At 41.0% G+C, this 26,312-nt stretch overlaps 1 protein-coding gene across 1 annotated transcript in view; it reads right to left on the bottom strand.

The window, feature by feature from the left end:
• Positions 1-1,629: 1,629 nt before the first annotated feature.
• The window catches only part of LOC108932723 (protocadherin-15-like), a 173,402-nt gene continuing 148,719 nt past the window's right edge, over positions 1,630-26,312 (bottom strand). Inside the window, exons 30-40 of the mRNA XM_029250860.1 lie at positions 23,725-23,940; positions 19,489-19,577; positions 17,121-17,297; positions 15,152-15,370; positions 14,028-14,036; positions 13,669-13,779; positions 6,586-6,619; positions 6,039-6,071; positions 5,857-5,930; positions 4,184-4,310; positions 1,630-3,983 (exon numbers count right to left, since the gene is read on the bottom strand). Coding sequence (XP_029106693.1) covers positions 2,031-3,983; positions 4,184-4,310; positions 5,857-5,930; positions 6,039-6,071; positions 6,586-6,619; positions 13,669-13,779; positions 14,028-14,036; positions 15,152-15,370; positions 17,121-17,297; positions 19,489-19,577; positions 23,725-23,940 — 3,042 coding nt within the window. The 3' untranslated portion in view covers positions 1,630-2,030. The remainder of the gene's footprint in view (positions 3,984-4,183; positions 4,311-5,856; positions 5,931-6,038; positions 6,072-6,585; positions 6,620-13,668; positions 13,780-14,027; positions 14,037-15,151; positions 15,371-17,120; positions 17,298-19,488; positions 19,578-23,724; positions 23,941-26,312) is intronic.

Below are 26,312 nucleotides of genomic sequence, written 5' to 3'. Positions count from 1 at the left end.
ACACACCTATGCAATATTGCATGGACCTTGGGGACAGTGGCTTTGGATTGGCAAACTGGGGTGGTGATCCCAATCTTCAAGAGAGGGGACCGGAGAGTATGTGCTAACTGTCAAGGTATCACACTTCTCAGCCTCCCTGGGAAAGTCTATGTCAGGGTGCTGGAAAGGAGGCTTCAGCCAATAATTGAATGAATTGAATGACTGAAGAGAAACAATGCAGATTCCGTCCTGGCTGTGGAACAGTGGACCGGCTTTTTACCATTTCTCAGATAATTGAGTGGACATGGGAGTTCGCTAATCCAGTCTACATGTGTTTTGTGGATTTGGAGAAGGCTTATGACCGGGTTCCCAGAGAAATTCTGTAGGAGGTGCTTTGCGAATATGGGGTGCCAGGGCCACTACCTGTGGGCCATTCAGTCTCTGTACACACAGAGCGAGAGCTGTGTCTGCATACTCAGCATTAAGTCAAGCTCATTCAGTGTGGATGTTGGACTCCGCCAAGGTTATGCTTTGTCTTGACTCCTGTTTGTGGTTTTCATGGAGAGTATATCAAGGCACAGCCGAGGTCAGGAGGGCATTCTGTGTGGGGGCAGGAAGGTGATGTGTCTGCTTTTTTGCAGATGATGTTGTCCTTTTGATACCATCACATGGATGCCTCCAGCATGTACTGGAATGGTTTGCAGCTGAGTGTGAAGCGGCTGGTATGAGGATCAGCACCTCCAAGTCTGAATCCATGGTCCTCTCATGGAAAAGGAGGGCATACACCCTTCAGGTAAGGGCAGAAAATCTGCCCCAGGTAGAGGAGTTTAAGTATCTTGGGGTCTTGTTCACGAGTGAGGGAAGAAGGGAGCGTGAGATTGGCTGCAGACTGGCAGCAGTGGCAGCAGTAATGTGGTGACTGTATCGGACTGTAGTGGTGAAGGGGGAGCTGAGCCATAAGGCAAAGCTCTCTCTTTACACCCCTACCTTCACCTATGGTCATGAACTCTGGATAATGACCGAAAGAATAAGATCATGGATACAAGTGGCTAAAATGAGTTTTCTCTGCAGGGTGTTGGAACTCACTCTCCGTGACAGGGTGACGGTTCGGACATCAGGGAGGAACTCAGAGTAGCTACTCCTCCAAACTGAGAGGAGCCAGTTGAGGAGGTTTGGGAATCTGATAAGGATGCCCCCTGGGTGCCTCCCTTTGGAGGTATACCAGACACAGCCAACTGGGACGAGGCTCCAAGGTCAGCCCAGGACCTGCTGGAGGGATTATATCTCCCAGTTGGCCTGGGAACGGCTGGGTATCCCCTGGGCTGAGCTGGAAGAAGTTGTGGGGGACAGGGGCGGCTGGGCAGCCCTACTGTATATAATTGTTTTTCAACCCTTTCAGCACAGCCAGAGCCCAGACCTTAATCCTACTTAAAATCTTTGGACTGACCTAAAGACGACTGTTCACAAGAGATCACCTTGCAATTTATCTAAACTTCAACAGTACAGCAAAGTCCTAGTGCACTAAGTTAAAAACCCATAGAAACAGACTCACAGGTGTGCACACTTCAGCAACCAAAATATTTAATGGTTTTTATTTATTTATTTATTTATTTATTTTTTTTATTTATTTTTTTTTTCCCCTGAAAGTTATCCTTTTATTTTTAACTTAAATATTGTTTGTTTCAAGATCTTATTAAAGAGTTTGGGATGATTTGTCTTGAATTCAGTGTTTAGATCAACAAAATATGAAATTTCATTAAGGGTGTACAGACTTCTGATATCCACTCTTGATCAGTATACAAAATTTTGCAAGTTATTTTCTTTAAAATGAGCTTCTCTACAAAGACAATTTATTCTGAATTTCAAAGCGAGGAAAAGTGACCCAGGTCTTTGGAAATATCTTTGACATTTACAAGGGTGTTTATGATATCCTTCAACTTCTCAAGTCTTCAAAGGAGAAAAATTAAGAGCAGTTAGAACACGCAGGAAAGATAATATGCAAGCAAATCTAATAACTTCACACATCTTACTTCATAATCTTCATTTTCCATTTAAAAGGATGTAGAATCTCCCTTCATAGTGGAATTTACAACTTCTTCATCATCACTGGGTATTTCAGACTCCTGAGATTTACTAAGGGAGCTCCTCCTAGAACTGGCACTGGTTCTGGTTGTAATGTTAGAACTGCTGGCATTGACAGAAGATCTTTCTATATTGCTCTGCTCACTTCTTGCAGATATGCTGCTTCTTGCTGACTTCCTGCTAGGGTTACTACTGATAGGTGTTTTTTCAGATGCTAGTTCATCCTCATCAACTTCTGAGATAGGAGAAAGCCCTTGATCCTCACTTGAAAGTTCAGTCACACTGCCGCTTGCCTCTGTACTGCGTGAACTATTGCTTCTGCTGCTTTTAACAGTTGAAACACTAGACCTTCTAGACATAATGGAATCACTCAGTTCTTCTGTGGACCCATTTCTGTCTGATTTATCATCTTCATCCTTCCCAGAAGTTGATTCATCATCCTCACTTTCCTCACAAACTGTACCTTCTGATCCTTGAGTAAAGATAGATTTCCTGGACTTGTAGCTCCCATTGCTTGATACAGTATCTCTGAAACTGTTTTCACTTCCATCAGATACCTCACTTTTAGACATGCTACCTATTGATGACTTTTCAATACTACTTCTACTGTGAACAGAGCTTGCTGTTTTATCTGTACCACTGCCTTCCTCACTGGACCTTACTGAAGAAGTCTTGCTAATCCCCATGAGTGAGGATCTCACTGATGATTGAGCAGAAGACCCGTGAGAACCAGATTTTGAAGTTGCACTGCTGGCATCACTGCTTCTCCTACTTGACTGTGTATTTCTACTGGACCTATCTGATGAGCTCTTACTAGTTCCTCTATAACTAGCTCTCACTGATGAATGAGCAGAAGACATTTGTGATACTGACTCTGTTTCTCTTGACTCATCTGATCCCATGCTTGTCTCTTCATCATCTTCTTCTTCAGAATCTTTCTCTGTACCGAATCCCTTTTCTGTCTCAGATTCCTCAGTACCTGATTCCTTTTCTGTAGCAAATTCCTGTGTACCTGACTCTTTTTCTGATTCTTTCTCATCTTCTGACTCCTTCTCTGTCCCAGACTCCTTTTCAGTCTTAGATGCTTTTTCGGAATCAGAGACATCTCCTTCAGATTTTGACTTGTCCTCTTCATCAGAATCTTCTGGGTGTTCCTCTTGCTCTTCATCTGAATCCACGGTGCTTTCATTTGCATCGTCACAATCTAGATCAACTTTAAGGTAATCTTTCTCTTCAGTGGATGATGCCACAGCCTCACTGCTTTTCTCAGAAAATTCATCAGATGGCTTCTTCTTGCAGTTACTGATGTCTGCTTCTGAGCCATTGACTTCTTCTTCACTGTCTTCAGTAATACTAATTGAAACCTTAGACTTCCTTTCTTCAACATCAGAATCAGTGGCAGCTTGAGATGCAGATTCCCCTTTCACGCTCCCAACAGAACTCCTGCTCACACTGCTCTGTGACTTTCTCCTTGCTTGTAGCTTTTTAGTGATGTTTATGCGTTTCAAGACTTTGCTTAGCTTATTCCGTGCAGAGGACTTGCCATCTAACCTTTGGAAATAAGTGCCATTTATCAGGTCACCTTCCACACTTTCCTGGCTGTCAACATGACCAGCAGGTGTTAGTTTAGCATAATCCTCCTTCTTTCCTTTGGAAAACATTGGAAATAGTTTGGCTTTCTTCCACGAGGAGAGAGCAGAAGTAGATGCATTTGCAATTTGCTCAGTGGTTTTACCCCCTGCTAAAAGTTTGCTGAGTTTCATGACTGATTTCAGCTTCTTGGCAGCCTTTGAACTGCTAATATCTATACCACCATCTGACGGTTCTGTTTCTTCAAGCTCCTCAGGTGGAGGCTGATCACTAAATCCCACTCTCCTAGCAGGACCTTGTATTTGCCTTCTGCCACGACCTCTGCCTCGAATCTATGACAGTGACATCACATTTTCATATACACTGTTAAAATTTAGCATGGTGAAGTTAAATTAGTTGTATGGGACTGATATTAAGATGTAAAAATAATGTTTATGAAATTAAAAAAAGAATTGTAATGCTTGAAAATATAGGTTGTAACTAGTTTTATGGCTCTAAACATAAAAATAACATTGTTTCAGAAACGGCATACCTGTCTTTCAGGCTCCCATGGAGTGATGTAATAGCCATCATCCTCCCTGACCACCTGCCCATACTCGTCATACATTGCTGATGGAGATATCAGCTTCCTCCGACTGCCATATTGAGGCGGGTCATACCTGGAGAATAAAGAATGCCACAAGCTACAGAGTATTTTCATGTCAGTACTGTAAGTAATTTTAATGTTTTAACAAAGGAGAGGAAACATGCATGGCCAAAAAAATTTCCTGACCCCAAAAATTCAGGTTCAGATAGAAAATGATTCCTTTAAGTTAAATATTTTTATGAACATTTTTAAAAATTGCCTAAATAATAACCTTAAAATAATGTTCAGAACTTTACCTGTCGCTGTCATTGGAATCATTACCAAGAATAAAAAATGAATTGAAAATGTTGCAATATTATGTTGTTTTGTAGTTTGTACAGTTTTGACCTACTAAAAGCCTACCTTGAAACAGACTAATTACCCAGAAACTGCACAATATGTAAAAAAATATTTTTTTCAAAAAGTGTATCAGATCCTTAAATGTACTGAACTGAATTCCTTGTCTCTTCATTGAGGTCTTTTGTTCTCTTACATTAGTGCTGACTAAAATGTTTATTCAATTATTCATTTACTTGAAAGCTATGTGGGTAGGTCTTATGAAATTAACCTCCTATAAGCATTATCAGTGCAAATTATAACTGTGGTATACTTTCTGTGCAACTATTTATTATAAATTTTTAAAAAAGCAGGATATTTTAATTAATGCCTCTCACGACCCATAGGGATAATACCGCTACGGGCCAGAGGAGGCACCATTTAGTGCCAGTAGCTTAGACCCATGCACCTGTTCACAATCTGGTAGTTGCTGAGGTATAAAAGGAGCAAACGACGGAGGATGGATTGTGGTCACTTAGTGATGATTAGTTCCCTCAGTTTGTTCCATAGGTGTTTATGGTCCAGTCCCGAGTGCCCGGCCTGTCTAATCCTGCCTCTTGTTCTCTAGTCCTGGTCCCCAAATGGCCCTCCTGGAACAGTCCGGTATTTTGTCACCCCTCTGTGTTCAATCTTACTCACAGATTCACGTTTCACTTTTTGCCACTGTGCGAATACACTGTGTGTCTCCTTGTCCTGCATTTATTGTTTCACCTCTATCCGGTACTTTGTAGTTTGCACTGTGCACTTATAAATACACTCTGCACGTGGGGTCATTTTACTTTTTGTGCGTGTTTGGACTCAACAGCAACATGTGTTCATGTCCCGTCTGCACGCTACATGCACTTGCCCCAGTAAGTCAACTTAGATGTTATATGTGATTCACAATGAGTATTCAAAATACATACATACACTGTTTGTCCCAGACAGGGTCGCGGCGAACCAGAACCTAGCCTGGCAACACAGAAAGCAAAACTGGAGGGGGAGGGGACTCCAGTCTGCCACAAGGCACCCCATCAGGACTTAAACCCCAGACCCACCAGAGAGCAGGACCCAGGCAAACCCACTATGCTACCACACCCCCCTATGTATTCAAAATAGAAAATGTTTAATCTTTAAGAATTTCCACCTGTATGTTTATTTATACAGATGTATACAGTTTTTCATAAATGTTAGTCAGCATAAAAGCATAAACTGTTCTATGTTTGGTCATTTTTATAAAAAATAAGATATCTAAAAATACTTACCCATGATCATAATTGTAGTAATCCTGTGGGTAGTAGTCTTGTCCTTGATCGATACCCGACTCCACCGAGAGTTGCTGCAGCAAGAGCAGACTCATCAAATAGAGCTGAACAAAATCATGTAAAAATTAAAAATATATTACAAAAGCATAAACTATCTTGACGCCATTAGAAAAGTCTGATACCTCTGGTCGCAGAAAAGAAGGTCTCAGCAATTGCTGTTGCAGCCAAAGATGAAAAGAAATTAAAAAGAGAAGAGCATAAAAGACACCTATATTAAGAGGATTGCTTATTAGAAATGGATGGAAAGGAACCCATCTGAAGTTATAGATACTTTTGAAACAGTAGAGGGAAGAAGTGGTTTTACAGGAAGTTAAAATGATTGGACATACCAATAATAAGATTCAGCCATTTGAGGAACATACACAAAGACAAGTGGAAAGCTCAGTCACACACACACAGAACCGCTTGTCCCTTACAGGGTCACGGGGAACCGGAGCCTACCCAGCAACACAGGGCATAAGGCCGGAGGGGGAAGGGGACACACCCAGGACGGGACGCCAGTCCGCCACAAGGCACCCCAAGCGGGACTTGAACCCCAGACCCACTGGACAGCAGGACTGCGGTCCAACCCACTGCACCACCGCACCCCCAAGTTGTCAAACAATCAAAATTTAAGATTCTCAGTATGTGACAGTTGCTTTAAATATTAATATTCTTATTTTATAAAACTTGATACTGTACCTCTCTGCGTCCATATCCTTGCCTACAAAAAGAAAGATTATAAAAATCATGAGTAAAACAAGACCACAATTACTAAAATTATATTTTAAAAAATTAAGTTTTCTTTTATTAGAAGTCATGGTTTTGCTTCTCCCCTTTGAATTTACACATCTGAAAGTTAAGAAATACCATAGTAAACAACATTGCAGAAATTTATGGAAAAAATAAAGAGGACAAGGAAAAAATGCATGTCCTCTCACCTTTGATACCACTATGCATAACAGCTTCGAATTAAAATTCATTGGAAGCTCACTATTACCTTAGGCAAATTGCTGGAGTTAGTCTTTGATGCATGCAATGCATAATTCACATTAAACTTCATCCCCAAATAATACTTTAAAAAAAATAGTCTTTCCAGCAACACTACCCTCATAGAGGAAGGCTAGTGTGACACAGTTTTACAAATGCAGTCCAACCTTGCCAGAGGGTGCAAGTAGAAATACACACAATTTGTGTGAACTTTAAGCAAGAAGTGAAACTGCTCAAGCAGCAATCACTACAAATGATGCAAAAATAATCTGCAAGAACATAATTTTGTCTTCTGATATTTGTGCTTTCAGCCCCATTTAAAAAAAAAAAAACATATTATGATATATTATGCAATAAATTCCAAGACTGTGGTAGTAGACAAATGCGGTTTTCATTCAAAACAGTTGTTTTCAGCTGTGACTAAAGATCTTTTGAAAATCAGTACACCTGTGACATTTTTAGCACAACAGAGAAGGCAAAAACCTGGCAGTATAAATTCATAAATTATTTCAATCTCACGTGCCAGACCTTTAAACACAACAAAGTTATATTTTTGTTTTCTTTTAGTGGTGAGTCAAATTGCAGGTAACATGGAAGCAAGGAAGGTAGTGCTGCTGCCTCACAGTGCCTAGGCTGTTTGAGGGTACTTTCAAATTTGGCTCACTCTTTGTTGAGTTTGCATGCTCTGCCCATGTCTGCACGATTTTTCTCTGGGTGTTTCATTTTTCCGTCCACGGTCCAAAAACATGCAGCTCAGGTAAACTGGTGCACCCTGGGTGAACTAAATTGTCCTTATTGTGTGAATGGGTCATTGAGCGTATATGTGTTGTTACCCTCTAATAGACCAGTGTGGTATCCAGGGTGTACAGCCCAAAGCCTTGTAACCAATGATTTTGGGATAGGCTCCGCACGTCCACAACCCTGATCAGGACAAGCGGTTAACAAAAAGGAGCAACTGAATGAAATTTCAGTTTTTCCAGAGTGATACCCTAATGCATCTAAATGCATCTTTGGGTCATCTTTAAAAAATAAATTGATATAATTTCATTTGAGGCCAACTTGATTTTTCCTTTCAAAAGAAAATAAAAGAGATTTGATTGTTTTAACACACACACATTGTCTGAACCGCTTGTCCCATACGGGGTCATGGGGAACCGGAGCCCACCCGGCAACTCAGGGTGTAAGGCTGGAGGGGGGAGGCGACACACCCAGGACGGGACAATCATTGTGGTGATATATTTTAATGTTATTCACCTAACCATTTCCTGTTGTGAATGTCACACTTGCCAAATGAGACATGCCTGTGTGTACTCCTGCAAAGTGCTGGTAATTTATCCTTTGACACAACCATGCTACACAAGGTGGCATGGTGGCACAGTGAGTAGCGCTGTCTCACAGCATCTGGGTGGTGCAAGAGAATGTGGGTTTGATCCCTGCTCAGTCTGTGTGGAGTCTGCATGTTCTCCCTGTGTCTGGGTTTCCCCCATAGTGTGTGAGTGACACAGAGAGAGTGTGTTTCACTGATGTAAGGATGAGTGACCCATTGTAAGTCGTGCATCTAGCAGTGTAAATCACCTTGGTGAAAAAGGTGTGTGGGCTAGTAACACTACATAGTATCCACTGTAAGTGACTTTGGAGAAAAGTGTCTGCTAAGTAAATGAATGCACTTAAAATAATTGAATGAAACTTGTCAATATTGCAGCCCATACTGTGGATACTAGAGATTTTTGAATAAACAAGCATTACTTTCCTCACTGTCATCGGTCTAACTAGGTATAATGTGGTATACTGTGTACAAACTCTGACAAGACTGCATGCTTAGAAAAACAAAGAAAAGCAGAATATTATTTATTTTTCGTGAACTATAAAACAATAGGGGGTGCGGTGGCGCAGTGGGTTGGACCAGAGTCCTGCTCTCCGGTGGGTCTGGGGTTCAAGTCCCGCTTGGGGTGCCTTGCGACGGACTGGCGTCCCGTCCTGGGTGTGTCCCCTCCCCCTCCGGCCTTGCGCCCTGTGTTACCGGGTAGGCTCCGGTTCCCCGTGACCCCGTATGGGACGAGCGGTTCTGAAAATGTGTGTGTGTGTGTATAAAACAATAGTTTTAGACAGTAGAGCTTAGAACAGATTATGCGACAAAGACAAAGCAGAGGGGCATGATGCAAAAGTAAAGGACAAAGACAGGCATGACATGTATTGATGAATGTACCTTTATATTATATTAAACAATATATGATGAAACAAAATGACAGCACCAGTATGGAGTTGTGGACACACATCCATGAGACAATGAGTAATGTCTTTATGAATATGTGACTTTCTGACAAAATGATCATTGCTAAAGTACAATGAACACACTGAATTTAGCTGACACAATGCTAGTGGTTCCAAAGAGCTGCTAATTACCATAATTCTCTAAGAGGCTCCTTTTCAAATGGTTATGTACCCTAAATAACACTTTTACTTTTTAAAGCAAATGAAGTATCCCTTAAATTTATCTAGTGTGGGCAGATTTACATTGCTTGAAAACAAGAATTACATATTATATTTTGCATTGTTTTATAAACCAGGAGCTCTTGGTCATTTGTGAGGAACATTTCAAGTTTTGACAACTTTAGCACTGAAAGAGAAGGCTTTCTTCGGTCAAGAAGAAAAACAGTCCATGAGTCATTAAACATTTAATTAAATTAAAACATAAAAACACAACACTGTCATTCCAAGGCTGAAATAGGGGATTTTAGGTTTATGTTGTAGACATTTGACAAGAAAATAGCTTAAACAATTTGAAAAACACATACAACTAGATAATCCATATTTAGAAATTGTGTTCATTAAAAATAATGCTTATAAAAACCTGGAAAAAAAAAGACTTTAAAAACACACCTGAGAGAAGAAAAAATACACAGGAGTGCATGGAGGAAGAGACTGCAGGACAGGAAGAAGCACTGTGGGAAATGACTTACACGAGAGTGGCCTGAGATGCAAAGTGCATTTCAAGGTCTTCCACCATAAAAATTCCCTTGGGATCTGGTGTTTGCTGCCCGGAAAGCCCTGGTCCAGATGAAAATGGTACAGTGGACATGTGTGGTTTCAGGGAACTTGGCGATTCCTTTATGTTTCCATCTATCACACTGTGTGTATCAGAAACTGACTCTTCTGCATTGTGGGATTTGTGGGAATCTTCAGAATTCCCTTAAGATCTTTCCCTGAGATCTTGGCTTCAGTAATGGAGGGGTAGGTACATGCTGAGGGCAGTGGGGAAAGGATATATGGAGAGAATGGAGATGGATGACTAGCAGAAAAAGAGGGGAGAGGTGGTGGAGAAGGTGGAGGAGGGTTCCAGAATTCAGGGGAAGGGTCAAAGGTGGAGAAGAAGGATGAGATATTCCTGGATCAGAAAGTGAAGGACAAGGAGGGCCTAAAGAACTAGACATATCAGGTGGGTCAGGGATGATCTCCACTTTGACCTCACAGGGCTCCACAGTCACATAGCTGGAGATACTGGAGCTGAACTTACGTAGCACTGGTGGAGTGGGCCTATGGGTTGGAGTCAAGATGACATCACCTTGACTGAGGGTGACACATGTGGGCATGTTCTTGCTTGTAGATGGTCCTAGGAAAGTCTTTTGATTGTGCAAGGCTGAGAGCAGATGGATAGGGCTGAGATCCAAAATGTCACTGTTATTCCTAATTGGGACAAGAGATGGGGAAATCCTGGAATTGTGCCTTGGACATAGTGTCCTCTCTTGTAGGGCCTGCTGTTCAAATTGTCTTGCCTGCTCTTTGACAGTCAGTTTAGTCTCTATGCTTTCACTAACTACAATGTCTACACTTTCCAGTTCATCTTTACTGTCTTTCAGCTCCTGTTTAAACAGCTGCATCTTCAGGTGAAGTGGATTAATGACTTCCCATAGTTTGAGACTGTTGGATTCATGCCCCTGGTGGAGTCTCACTGGCAGCGTCCAAGCATGTTTTGAACTACCAGCTGTAGACTTCAGAAGAGAGTTTTTCAGGCCTGTTATCTCAGGGGAATTGATACACACCCATTTTCTTCTCAATAAAACCCTTTGCATTTCTGGGCTTCTGGGGCTCACATCCTCATAGAAAGGATTTTGGATTGCTACTGAATTTTTCTTGGAGAGAAAAGTAATGCTACAAGCAGATTTGGTCAATCTGTTGTGCAATGTTCCACTAGTAATTGACTGCTTGTGAGCTGCAATGGCACGTGATGCAAATGTACTTATAAATCTTTGTTGGTCTCCTTCTTCTATCACAGACTTTCTCCTGCTTTGTTGAAAATGGTAAAGAAGAGAAATATGTGAAAGGAAGAAGATGAGGAGCACAGGAAGAAGCAAAGGAGAGGGTTTCACTGCAAGGAAACATCTCCTCTGTCCTTATGGAACATAGCTGAGACACAAATTAAGTTTTTATAGAGAAGTTTCCATATTAAAGACACCACAACTATAACATGTTGTCCCTGTGAGCTACTAAAGGAATTTTATCATCATCATGTAACCTATGCTTTTCCTTTTCATAGCATAAACAATTAATCAGACACAGAGGATTGGAAACATGACGTATTGGAGAACCTTACCTACAAAAGCTGATAAGTACAGAGATGGAATATGCTGATATTGAAATAAGTAAGAAATGGAACATTTGTTCTATGTCTTGAGGAAATGTAGTCTGATGAAGCCAATCTGACGAATGAAATCGCACATAGCAAATTCCTATGACATATTCATTATGAAACTATTTCTAGGTGGAATTCCCCTTTAATATGCCTTAATGAATACACTAACTATATGGATTTCAATGTATTATTTGGTCGGTACAGAAAATACATGTAGAAAAACAGAGTTTCATCCTTAGTATGTCTAACATATTTCTACCAATTATGAACAGCTGTTTGGACAAGATTACACAACTTTTGGCAAAAATGACAACTGATTCTGTCCAAATTAAAACTAATAAATCTACTACTTCTATGCCATGAGGTACACCCAAAGTGTACAAGACTGTGAATGTGAAATTCCATTAGAGAAAGTTCTAAAACGTTGCCAATGTCACCTTTCCGGACCAAGGATAGAGAAAGCTACTTACTGAAATCTGAATCCAAAGAATGGTGATAAATAAACACCACAGAAGATAAACAGGTGGGTTAGAAATATAAAGCAAGGATATGGAAAATGACAAATATGTAAAACTTCTGGGGTGCGGTGGCGCAGTGGGTTGGACCATGGTCCTCCTTTCCGGGGGGCCTGGGGTTCAAGTCCCGCTTGGGGTGCCGTCCTGGGTGTGTCCCCTCCCCCTCTGGCCTTACGCCCTGAGTTGCCGGGTAGGCTCCGGTTCCCCGCGACCCCGTATGGGACAAGCGGTTCTGAAGGTGTGTGTGTGTGTGTGTGTGTGTAAAACTTCCAATGAATTCCTGTAATTAAAAGATGGACCTCAAGAATAAGCCGATGTGGCTTTGAGATCAAGAAAATCTGGATATATATGAAAATAATGCCTTCTTATTTTTTAACTTAAACTCTCTGAATTACAAACACTCTATTTTCTTGGAATTTACTGCTATGTCATAATACAAAACTATAATGTAAACATATACTTTTATTCAGAAACTAAAGAAACTTGGCGAATTGTTAAATGGAAATCCAGTGTAAGTAAGCAAGTTGATACTGCTATTAAAATTGTGATCCTGAAACTTAACACAGACTAAAAGCACCTAACAGTTCCATAACAGAAACATGTAACTTTCAAACTGATTTTAGAAATGCAATTCAGCTTAGTGATGACAGTAAAGCTGCACTGTAAGGCACCAATCCCTTGGAAGGGAAACCCTTCATTAACACTTAATATAACAGGAATATCTTTAAATTGGTTACTGCTGTTTTTCTTTTTTCCCCATTATATGTGTTCTACTTATATTTTGAGATTTACATATTCTTTCTTTAAGCACTGTGTGGTTCATGTTAATCACCAGTAAGCAGAAATAAGTTTAATCACCAAGTTACATCTTTATTAATATGTAAGTGTAGTATCAAAATCTTTTTTCTTTATAGTAGAACACACACACACATTTTCGGAACCATTTGTCCCATACGGGGTCGCGGGGAGCCAGAGCCAACCCGGTAACATAGGGCGCAAGGCCGGAGGGGGAGGGGACACACCCAGGACGGGACGCCAGTCCGTCTCAAGGCATCCCAAGCGGGACTCGAACTCCAGACCCACCGGAGAGCAGGACTGTGGTCCAACCCACTGCGCCACCGCACCCCCCATTATAGTAGAACATATAAAACATAATAGCAGCTCGTGGTATCATTTTAGAACAACTCTTTATAGCACAGTATAATGCCATACTGTGCAGTGATGTTTTTTATAAACCGTTTATAAAGCAGTTAGCTGTTATATATTTATTTAAATCAGCATAAACAAACATCAGAGGGGGGCGCAGTAGTGCAGTGGGTTGGACTGGGTCCTGCTCTTCGGTGGGTCTGGGGTTCGAGTCCTGCTTGGGGTGCCTTGTGACAGACTGGTGTCCTGTCCTGGGTGTGTCCCCTGCCCCTCCAGCCTTATGCCCTGTGTTGCCGGGTTAGGCTCTGGCTCCCCGCAACCCCATATGGGACAAGCGGTTCAGGAAATGTGTGTGTGTGTGTAAACAAACATCTATGTCACTATAAAGACTGACTTCCTTGTTTCTATTTCTTTTAATTATTAGTGAAAACAAACCACTTAGGTATTTGAAAACATTTACAGAAAGCACATTTAAGAGAAAGGGGCACTTACATGGTGTTGTCTACTAACTCTTGATAGAGATTGCTGGTCGTGCCCCCAGCTGACTTGCCTGCTGGAAGAGCCATCTGTATTCTTGCTGTTTTTGCACACTCTGCTTGTCGCCTTTGGGGAATGAAACAAATACCCCATGATATATTCAGTATCTAAAATGAGTCTTTTAGCATTTCTGTGCCACCATTTATAATTTACAAAGAATTATACTTACTAACTGCTGATACTAAGTGTTCCTTGATCTGTGACAAAAATCTATAGGTCTATATGCCAGTCTCAAAGGTCATAAAGATATTCACAGATGTACTCCATACAAGCAAGCAAACTTAAGTTAAAATAATTAGAAATTATGTACTTACTCTTTGAACCTTGTGAGGAAAAAAGAACAGAAAAAGAAAAAGTCAGCAATACAGTACTTTATATTGTTAAGATAGAGAACAATGGAAACATCACTGAATTGAGAATTCAATTGTTTAAGTTTTTTTGGGTACTTGAAAGCTTGTATTCTAAAATTAACTGGTTTTGGTGAAGTGTTGCATTATTCATATAAATCATTTAAAAAATATTCAGTTTTCAGCTCAGACTTTGACAGTGTTCCCTATCACTTTACTTCCACGTATGGTATTGAGAAAAAAGAGAGGGAAAAAAAAAAAACTTAGTGTTGGTTTCAATAGGAAATTCAGTCTAAATCCTGTTACAAAAATAGAATACCGAGAGATGTCCTTGGGCTTTTTCTAAGCTACCAGGAAGCTGTTTTTTTTTTTTCCTATGGTCTCCACTTAACATTAATTATTTACAAAAAATGCCTCTATTCATTGTTATACCAGAAAGAAGTGTGACAAATTAAAGTAGGATTTTCAGAGACTGCAGCTATATTATCATAAAACTCATCCTATTTTGTTTGAGTTCTTCACAAGAGTTGTACTGTTAAACCATATCCAGTTATGTTACCTTTATTGTTAAATTAATTTGCAGTGGCATGTAACTGACAAATAAATGGACCAATTCGTTTAAATAGTTTGATAAGAATGACTATAAATTTAGTATATTGCACTTCACTTAAAATCACCTTTTTCATTTAGTGTAAGCCAAATGGCCATAATTTTCTGTGTATCTCCAACTCAGTATAACAGTTGTAACCCATCTTTTGTTTAAAAAAACTAATGGCACACTTGCCCATCTGAGCAAATGCCTTCAAAGGATTTCATGTTTGTCTTTTCCATGTCTGCCTTCCACAAAAACAGCTTTCCCGCTTTCCTGCTCTATCTGCATGAACATTTTAGGTAATTCTTTATTATGATGTGCCACCTTGCAGTGTAAAATATGATGCAAAAGCAATCAGAAAAAAAGAAGCCAAGATATTTGTAGCAAATGCAATTAATCAATTTCCTTCCAAATCTGTCAGATAAGCCAAGCTTACAGAGTTTGACATGATTATGTAGATATTACTCTTTTCTTTGTGGCTGTTAGGGGAAACACTTACTGCCTGTAGGTGACCATGACTATAAGAATTGCAGGAATGCAGCAGAGGATGATGATGATAGCAAGGGCTAGCAATGCCCCCTCTGTGTAGCCAACTGCCTGTGCTGCCCTCTTGACACTAGCCAGAATGTCTGGACTGCGAATGTCAAGGATGCGTCCCCCCTGACCCAGGTATGGTTGGAAATCCTTATTGATGTCCAGCAGCTTTCCATTTAAAAACCTGGAAGACAGTCATACAGTATATAAGCAGAACATTGAATAAAATGTATCAAAATTATCCATATGACACTGATATGGGGGGGGCAAGATGGTGGTGCGTGCCCATGCAGCAGCTCAGCTCTCCCTCAGTAAAGCAATAACTTTCAGGGCATATTACCAATCTCATTCCACAATTACCATTCCACTAGTGCAGCAGCGACGGCGGCGGAGGGAGAGGAAACAGAAGTGGGGACGCGAGGTGGGCCATGCGCTCGGTTAAAGGCTAACCCATACAAACCAGCACTTCTGAGCCTGTTCCTCGCCACCTCCAGGTCTATCGCCAGCAGCTGTTGCAGTTGGCTATACATTCCCCCACAAGCCGAGTGTCACGTCCCACGGGGTTACTGCCCCTCCTGGTCAGAAGTGGCGCCACTCAGTGCCGCTAGAGAACACCCTCATATCAGCTCACAGTCTCATAGGACACGGAGGTATAAAAGGAGCAAGCGGAGCAGAACCGATTGTGGATTCTTAATAAACGGTTCCATTGTGCTCTGGTGGCGATTAGTAGTCTCTTGTTCCCTCGGTGTTCATGTTCCAGTCCCAAGTGCCCATCCTGTCAGTTCCTGCCTCTTGTTCTCCAGTCCTGGTCCAGTGTTCCAGTCCGGTATTTCTTCACGTCTCGGTGTTTCAGCCATACTCAGAGAGTAGCGTTTCACTGTTCACCGTAGTTCAAACATCGTGTGTGTTTCCTGGTCTCGTGTTTCCTGTTTCACTTCCAAGTGTCTTGCAGTCTGCACAGTGCACTTTTAACATCACTCTGCACGTGAGGTCATTCTACGTTTTGTCCGTGTCCTTGTTCCATATGATTATGGAGTAATTCCAGTTATGTTTTTGAAAATATATAAATATTGCTACTGATGTTGTTAGTAACTTCCAAAAGAAATTAAAATATGCCAACAGCTAAAACTGGGCTCACCACATGAAATAATATACTATATAGTACATGAGATACTTTGTTGTCATTGTTGAAATACAACTAAATTTTGTGTGACAGCCCTCAGAACAACAACAGCAGAAAGAAAGATCACTTAAGATAAATAAAAAAAAGTAAATAAATAAATAAGAATTAGATTTAAACTTTGAAGTTTTTTTCAAATTCATGTAGCTTTCTAATCATGCTAATGTAGCCTTGGTGTAGTGTCCGGACGGGAGTCCGACACGGACGCGCGTTGAAGGAAAAAGGAGAAAAAAACTAAAGGATATTTCCTTTTCATTTAACTGAGATTGGGTAATTTTGGCATGATTTGTGGGTGAAGTTTATTATGCACCATATCCAGCTGCAAAAATGCTGGGACATAAGGTGTATAGTATGAACTAAGTGTGTCCCTAGACAATACTGGGGCATCCTATTGAAGTGAGTCATCTGTTGGTTCACTTTTCCTTTTTACTAACTGACACCACAAGTCAGCACTGCCAGTCAGCCACAGAAAGCTCATTGGTATAGAAGGCTCAATGTTTTGCTCACACTGCAGTTTCCCAAATTCATTTATTACGTGGGGACTAACACTGAAGACAAGATTGTGTATGTGTGAGGAGCTCTTTTCAGTCTTCACTGAATGGATAGCAGTTACTATACTGGGTCCCCTGAGAAATTAGATCACTGTTTAATAAGGAGTGACAGGTTTATTGGTTGTGCTAATACCAAACATCTGTTGAATTTAAGACCACCTGAGGAGGGATGAGAAGATAAGAAAATGTTGAGTAGTGCTCACTTGTTTAGTTCCTGTCTGGATATGGGTCTGTTGTTTGTGGGGTCAATGGCATAAACCATTAGGTCAGACTTGGTGTAATCCTCCTGGTCAAATCCATCACCAAATCTCCGTGCCCCAATGGACTCCACCACTAGTTTTGCTCCTGGAATTTGGTCCTGGACATAGCGCTCCAAGATCCTGGAATGCAGAAATACAGAGTCTAGAAATATTTATTCTGCTAAATAAATGTAAATAAATATTCCTCGTGGCAAAATGTGGCATTACATGCAAGCACTATTTTATTCAACAAAGGAATGATTATTTGGCTATAACAAAGTGCAAATGTGATACATATGGTTCAAGAACACAGAACAAAATCAGTTATACAAGTAGAATGTCACTGAACAGAATTTCAAATGATTTTTACAGAATTTCATTTTTTAGAGAAATAGATCAAAATTTATTGCTAATAATTATTTAAACATAATAGTGCTCAGTACTGTTTTACTAAAAAAGAGCATTTCTGCACATAGCACATTTATTCATTTACCTGACACTTTTCTCCAAAGTGACTTACACTGTTGAGTTACTTACAGTTATTTACCTGTTTTTACAGATGGGTCATTTTTACTAGAGCAATTTTAGGGTAAGTACCTTGCTCAAGGATACTACAACCGGAACCCGGCATCAAACCTGCAACTTTTAAATCCAAAGGCAGTACCTCTAATCACTATGCTACCAGCTATGCCAGTAGTATTAGAGTATCTGTTAATCATTTGACAGTTTTTATTAATCACAAGGTAATCAACTTTTTGCGGTCTAACAGCTAATCTGTTTGTCTTTTAATGTGATTGTAAGCCAAATTAGTTGACATTCATATTTGCATAAACCACATCCTGATCCCTCTACTGTTATGCAATAATTGATGTTCATAATTGACAGAGTTTACTTAGTATGACTAACACTACAGAGCTGTTCTACATTTTTTTTTCCTTTGTGCTACATGCTTTATAAATGGAAATGCCAAAACACTGCATGTAAAAATGCAGCATCCAAAGCAATATCCCTGTAAAAGCAATGCCCTTGCCTTTAAAACTCTGTCAGCAGGTGTCCTCCAAGAAGGGAGGTTTCCTGTCTGCCAAGTCAAATAGGGAAATGGTTTACCCGGCTTAGATTGATGGGCCTCCCCTCAGGAGGAGAAAACCAAGATAAATAGCCCACCCCCGCAGCCGAGGCCCTTGTTCTGGTGGCTAATCTTGGCTACAGTGCCAGACCCTAAGTGACTGGGATCTACTGCTCTCGTATGCCCCTGACATTGTGTGTCAGCTTGTTTGCAAGTCTAGACCACAAAGACAGACAGAGTCAAGCTGCAACACAGCAATTTGGCAGTGCCCTGAACACGGCAGACCTCAGAAGGCAATGGGCATATGGTTATGCATACCCACATGAAATCTTTCCCTGTTCTAATGCACACATTGCATTGCCATGGCACTTTGAACAACTGTTGTAAAAGCCTGACTTAGGTTGAATATCCTATCAACTTCTCCTTATACAAGTAGTGTTTTAAGAAAATGAGGCCCGCAAACAGTGGTAGCTATCAGCAGTGTATTTAATTTGAATTGTAACAGTAAAATATAAAACTCAACAGTTGGGTAAAATTAGAAGTTGCTTTGATTGAGGGTGTTGGATAGTAAAAGAACAAGGCAGCAAGTGGAGTAGTGCTTACAATCACCGCCTTCCACTTCAAGGATGCTTCCACTGTTGAATCCTTAAGCAAGAACCAAGGTGCCCTCACTCTAGTACCCCTGAGCAAGGCACTGTACTTACCTGCAACTATTCCTGCATACATTACCCATGTGTAAAGAAGGAGATAGCTGCTGTAAATGGCTCAGTACACAAACCTAACATGATATGTGATCAGACCATTTAGCAACAATGTCGTTATTACTTGTTAAACTGGCTTACAATTGTTACTTATCTAGAATGCCCAGGAGGGGTGGGCAGCCACTGGCCTGTGGACCCTCAGAGGTTTTTTCTCCCTCAACCTTCAGTTGGGAGTTTTTGTTCCTTTCCTCAGTGGCCAGTAGGCATACTTATAGCCCCATAAAAGTACTTCATTATGGTAGCCATTAGTCGACTGTCTTCTTTGTATCTGTTTTTCTTACCTTATGCCTGTGTTAAAGCGCTCTGTGTCACTGTGTGAGAAGAGCGCTCTGTAAAAATAAATTGAATTGAATACGTTGCTTCGACGAAAGGTTTCAGTACGCTGAATAAATGTTTTCCTCAGTGCCATGTAATGTGTGGTATTCTCACGCATTGAATTTGTCAGAAATCAAACAGAGAAGTTTTTTACACATACAGGGGCATACAATTAAGACTCCCTACTTACCCAATTATCTGCTCTTTATTCTCTTCCATCACAGTAGGTGGTACATTAGAAACAACCACTTGCATATCGAGTTGATTTGCCACTGAGATCTATAAAGAGAGATTCAAAGCCACATTTAGTTTTACATTTACATTTCTTCATTTAGTAGACACTTTTCTCCAAAGTGATGTACATCTCAGAGAAAATATAATTTTTGCATTACATTAGGAGAAAGAAAGACATGGCTGCAGACATGTCATTCTTAAGTAAACCTACTTTGTTTCTTTCCACCTTATGCACCAATGTTCATCGCACGAGTAGTTGCGCAAAACTCAGGATACACTATCCTGATCACCGTCCTACCTTTTTTTTTTTTTTTTTTGATTAAAGGTACACAAACATTTGCATGCAATAAAGGAGTAGCGGCTGGGTAAAGGCTTATCTGTGCATGATAATAAAGTCATGATGCACGAACATTTGAACCATATATGAGCTTGAGAGCTCATGGGCGAAGTGAGCCCGGAAAAGGTGAGTTTTCAGACTCTTCTTGAATGTAGAGAGAGTTTCTGCAGTTCTGAGTGAGAGGGGGAAGTAATTCCAGCACAATGGAGCCGGAACTGAGAACCTCCGTGCTTTACTTTTCGTCAGCGGGACCACCAAGTGAATAGAAGTTTATGAGCAAAGTGGTCTAGTTGGGGTGTGGCGGTTAATCAAGTCTTGTAAATAGCCAAGAGTAGTTCTACTGATGCATGCAGCAGCATTCTGTGTCAGCTGCAGAGGTTTGATGGCAGTAGCGGGGAGGCCACACAGAAGAGAGTTCTAGTAGTCCAGATAGGATGTCACCATGGCCTGGACAAGTAGTTGGGCAGAGTCAGTTGTGAGGTAAGATCTGCAGGTCTGGGTTGTGGCTTTGATGTGCTGAGAGAAAGATAGACTTGAGTCAATCGTCACTCACAGACTCTTAGCCGAGGAGGTAGGCAAAATGAGTGAGTTGTCCAGTTTGATCGATAAATTGTGACAGGAAGACCAACTTTGAAACCAGACTGATATCCATCAAGGAGATGGTTCTGGGTGAGGAATTCAGATAGTTGATCACAGGCCGCCTGCTCTAGAGCTTTAGGCAAGAAGAAGAGGAGGAGGATTGGTCTGTAGTTTTGAACCGAGTTTGGATCCAGGGAGGTTTTCTTTAACAGAGGTGAAATGAAGCAGTTTTAAAGGCAACTGGGAAACAGCCAGAGGAGAGCGAGGAGTTGATGATCTTAAAGATAAAAGTGGGGAGTTGCGGTGAGATGTTCTGTAGGTGTCACGATGGGATCGGATCAAGCGAGCAGGTGGTGGCTCTGTGTGATATCAGGAGGTCAGAGATTTCAGATTTGGAGAGCGGTTTGATTTTGGAGAGCATGACTTCACAGGGAGGTCCAGTGTGAACCGGGCAGGGTGTTGCTGAGAACTTGTCTGTGATTGCATTGACTTTGTCTCTGAAAACAAAGCAAAGTGATCGACAGTGAAAGAAGAAGGAGGAGGGGGCAGCGGAGGACACAGAAGCGATGACATGGTGGCAAGGAGTCTGCGTGGTTTTATAGTTAGTATAGTTTATGTTGTGGTAGAAGGTAGTTTTAGCTGAAGAGACAGCAGAGTGAAAAGTAGCTAAGAGTTGTTTATAGGCATCCAGGTCCGAGCGAGTCTTGGATTTTCACAATTTTTGCTCTGCAGCCCAGAGTTTGGTCCTGTTAGCACGTAATGTATCAGTCAGCCATGGGGTGTCACTGGGGCGTGCTGGTCTGGCAGACAGTGGACAGAGAGAGTCAAGGGAGGAAGAGAGGGTGGAGAGGAAAATGTTAGTGGCATCGTCTGTTGACAGATCCAAAAACTGTGCAGTAGAAGGGAAAGTGGACAGTGTGGCAGAAGCAAAGCAGGAAGATGAGAATGGGTGCAGAAAAAGGCGAAGGATTAGTGGCGAGGCATGGTTGGAAGGAGACGAAGAAGTGATCAGAGACATGCAGAGGAGTAACAAAGAGGACAGAACAGCCACAGTTATGGGAAAATACAAGGTCAAGACAATTGCCTGTTTTGTGAGTAGCAGGGGACTAGGACAGGAAGAGATCAAAGGACTGTAAAAGCAACAAAAGGCCACTTGCATGAATGTTGTCGACATGCAGGTTGAAGTCACCCAGGAGAATCAACGGAGCATTGTCCCCTGGGAGAAAGCTCAACAACGTGTCAAGGTCATCCAAGAAGCAGCCGAGAGGGCCAGGAGAGTGATAAAGAACAACCACAACAAGAGTGATTGGGGCAGCGATAGAGACAACATGCTATCAAAGGAGGACAGATTATGCAGGTGGAGAGGGAGAACAGAATATTCCCACCAGGGCGAGATGAGCAGGCCTGTGCTTCTACCTCTGCCAGAGGGACGAGGGGTGTGAGACAAAGAGCAGTTAGTGGAGAGAGCTGCAGGTGTGGCTGTGTTGCCTGGGGTGATCCAGGTTTCAGTTCGGGCCAGTGAGAGATGGGAGGCATAGGCTGGTATGAAGTCACCCTTTCTCATCGCAGACTGGCAGTTTCAGAGTCCCATGGAGAAATTAAAGCAGGATGGAGGGTTTGAGAGATGAGGATAAACCAGGTTACTGGAGCAGCAGGAGTGTCCAGGTCTCCGGTGGTGGTGACGTCGAACAGCTCGGTTGCCGTAGACAACTTTAATGGTTCACATGTTTGATGCAACATCCCTCACGGAACACGCTTCCTCGGTGGACTCCCACAGGTAGACTCCCTTGTCTTTACACCCTGAGTCTTTGCACCAAGAAGCTGCTGTAATCGCTGCCACTATGGGTCACCAGTTGTTATTTAAACCAGGCTACTTCTAAGCAGCTGACATTCCTAATCTAAATCAAAACTGCTCCAAAAATGGCGACCAAAAAAAAAAAAAACAAGCAGACCTGATTAATTGATTGACGGAGCCACGCCCACTCTACGCTATGGAACACAGAATTCTTTAGCTTTACATGCGCCCTAACAAACTGCAAAATACAATTCAACAAACAAATTAATAAAAATACCACCGACACACAAACACACAACCGATTGCTTCTGACTATCCGCACAACTACACAACAAGAATGCATGACGGGGAAAAGCGGTAGCAACAATATACTTACCCGAAACACAACAAACCGCAGTGATGGTACTCCAACGCAAAATATAATGCACAATGAACAGGATTGATGGCTTCCATGCTATTTAACGGGTCGGAGGCAGAGATTCCTAATCAAAAGTAGAGTTTTCTCTTGTTAAATGCTCTCCTGAAGCCCAACACGGTGAACACCGGTTCCATCGTCTTGACACCATTTGCTAATTTAATGGCTTCTTATTCTTAAAATGAAATAAGCAACTTTAGAACTCCTAATATGCTTTGCAGTCAAGTTCTTAATGCATTCCTCATGAAATTGTCTCCCCTTAAAATTAATAAGTGGTTAAACACTGTGTGGTTTTGCACATTTGTAGTCTATGAGAGTCTTGGATTATTTAAAAAAAAGGAGTTAGTGAAACAGCGTCCACATAAAGCCCTTTATCTGTTGGCTTGACTTCCTCAGAAAAAGTACAGTTAGGAACAAATAGATTTAAACAGAAATGATTTTGGTACAAAGGCACAGCCACTCACACCATTGCTGATCAAAATAGAAAGGGCAGAAAAACAGAGTAGACCAGATTTAAACATTTGTTCGTTCATTCCCTTGTGTCCTCTGCTTCATGCCCTGTGCTTCCTGGATAGGTTGCAGGAATCTTCCACTCGCCAGGTGTTGATTGAAAATAAGTGGTGAGATTGTGTTGAATGATACTTTATGAATAGGTCAGTAACTGTGTTACTTGTCATTTATCTTCATAGGTGTGTTCTGATATTCTGGATTCTGAGATGAAATTTCAGTTATATTTTCCTCCTGCTGTTCTAGAAGCTCTTGTGGCACTGGTACACGTTATTTTCCCATTTGACATTACGGAAAAGTTTGTTCTACAACTGTGCAGCTTACAAGCAGATTTTCAGGAAAGGAAATGTAACAATGTACAAATAAAAAGCCTCTGAGTATTCAGAATTAACAGGGAAATTTACTTGGGGTGAGGTTACATATCTTTGACAATAGAACATATTACTATCCATCTTAGTGTCATAATCTCATGGGATATATAGTTTGAAGTATATCTGCTGAAGAAAAAGTTCCAGGGCCAGGACTGATGACCTGCATTTCTCCTGGAAGGCCCACTTACCACCACCGAAGCGCTGGCACTCAAACCTTTGCCATAATCGTCTGTGGCAATGATATCCATTGTGAAAAACGATCGCCGCATGTTCCTGTACATGATAGCCGTTTTAATAACTCCTGTGTACTTCTCAATCACAAAGGGGTCTTGGCCGTCTTTAGTAGGGGGTATAATTAATCTGTATTGATTTTTGCTGTAATTCCCAGTGTCCTTGTCCGTGGTCTGCGAGCAACAAAAACAAATAAGACATGCACATATGATATCTTTGAGACCCAGCTAGTTACTCTATATCAGCATGTTTTAAAGATGCTGTGCTTGGCTTTACTGCGACTTCCAAAAGCTGACAGTAGGGGGTACTTTTGAGCTTCTAAAGCACTCAGCCTATAACCATACATACTATGTATTTTTTTGGTGATATTCTTTACGTTTTCCTGCACTGATAACCGCTGCATAAGACTGTGCAGGATTAGGGGATAGAATGTTAGAAACTACTTCACAAAGTAAGCTTGGAATTCTTACCCTAATCATTAACAAGAGCTGATATTTCTGAAAGAAGAGCTGTGATTACAACTTAATGTACCAATGCATTAGGTCCCAACACAAGTTTCCAAACCATTTTAGTAAAACATCTGAGCCTGTAAACATCATCGATCTGACTACAAACATGATGACATAATATGTGCATTTTTTGCTACTGTTATGCTGCAAAACGAAAAGATCAGTTCAGTGGTTAGAACTGATGCCTCAGAAGCCTAAATTTACAAGTTCAAATCCCACCACCAAGTGCATAAATTGCTCCAGTAAAATTACCCAGCTTAACATTGTAAGTTGCTTTGGAGAAAAGTGTCTGATAAATTTTGAGAAATCTATAATTTACAGACAATTTCCTTTATTTCCCCATTTTCAAGTGTTTCTAGAAACCCGTGTTACATAGAACACTGTCCCTCCAGGTAGAAAGAAAAGGTACCAGCAAATGTACTGAAACCTGTACCTGAGTGTGTATGAACAATGTGAATATAGTCAGAACATATGCAGAGATTATCTGCCTCATGTTTAATACAGATGCTAACTCTAAAGCGCACACACACACACACACACACACACACACACACACACACACACACACACACACACACACTGACTGAAACCGCTTATCCCAAGGGAGGTCGCGGCGAGCCAGAGCCTAACCCGGCAACACAGGGTGTAAGGCTGGAGGGGGAGGGGACACACCCAGGATGGGACGCCAGTCCGTTACAAGGCACCCCAAGCGGGAATCAAACCCTAGATCCACCAGAAAGCAGGCACAGGTCAAACCCGCTGTGTCATCGCACCCCCTCTAAACCAAAGGCTTAATTAAAAAAAAAAGAAAATTGTCATCCAGGTGTGAATAAATCACACAATGTGCTACCAATGATATACACTGAACATTGTTCTGAGACAGATAGTTATATTAGTTATTCTGAAATGCAGCATTTTCACTGAAAAATTACATGCATAATACTTTCCTGATGTTAAAAAAATAATAATATAATTCTTCTTATACCAGGGAATGAGTGTGTGTGTGCCTGAATTCATGTTTTTATCTCCTGTTCCTGGTTAACCCTCAAGTTGTGCTCTGGTCAAATTTGACTTATTTACAATTTTTATCATAAATTCAGGTTTCGTCATATAATTGCCTTAAGACTTCATGACAGCTTCCATACTAGGCATCTGAACACATCATTAGTGATCTCCAGTTTCATTGAATTTTACATGTTTTTACAGATTTATTCTGTGCAGTCATATCTGGCCTGACATTAGAATTGAATGGGTAAGGTTACAATAAATATAAAGGTATCAAATGCAGAATTTGGGAGTGCACACACTCACTGGTGGTATATCATGTAAATGAAGTCTACAGACTATAAGCTGCAAACAGGGACAGAATTTATGATAATGAGTAAGAATTAAGTTGGTTAAAAGATTTAATACATCATTAGATGGCACGGTGGTACACCGAGTAGTGCTGCTATCTCTCAGCATCTGGGTGCTGTGAAAGGATGAGTTAATCCAGTGAGTTTAATTCAGCCAATGTGGACAATGTTCTCCCTGTGTCTGCATGGGTTCCCTCCAGGTACTCTGGTTTCCTCCCACAGTCAGAAGACATGCTGTTCAGGTGAATTGGCAGCTCTAAGTCACCATAGTGTAAGTGTGTTTCACTGATGTATGGATGAGTAACTCACTGTAAATTTTATGAGTTATAAATGTTTTATAAACAATTAGAGTGAGCTACATGATTTTGGTTGGGAACACCAAGAATAGAAAGCTGTATAACACAACTAAAGAGTAAAAATCCAGTTATACACACTGTATCAACTGGAACAAAAGTAATGGAGGTTAAGATGAGATTTTGTTTTGTTTTATATTATTACATTTTTATTTTATTTGAGTTTTTCTTGGAACTCGTCTAGTGTAACAGCCTTGTAGATTGACGCTATCAAAAATCTTCATCAGCTATTTATAACTTTCCTCTTTAGATTTATATAAAGCTAATTAGTCAAATCAAGAAAATTTCACCAATATAAATCAAATTAAGTTTTACACTGATCTGATGT

The sequence above is a fragment of the Scleropages formosus genome, chromosome 4 (genome assembly GCF_900964775.1).
Source record: "Scleropages formosus chromosome 4, fSclFor1.1, whole genome shotgun sequence".
Taxonomy (NCBI): domain Eukaryota; kingdom Metazoa; phylum Chordata; class Actinopteri; order Osteoglossiformes; family Osteoglossidae; genus Scleropages; species Scleropages formosus.
Note: the sequence above shows the minus strand (reverse complement) of the source record. Positions and strands in the feature narration are given on the sequence as shown.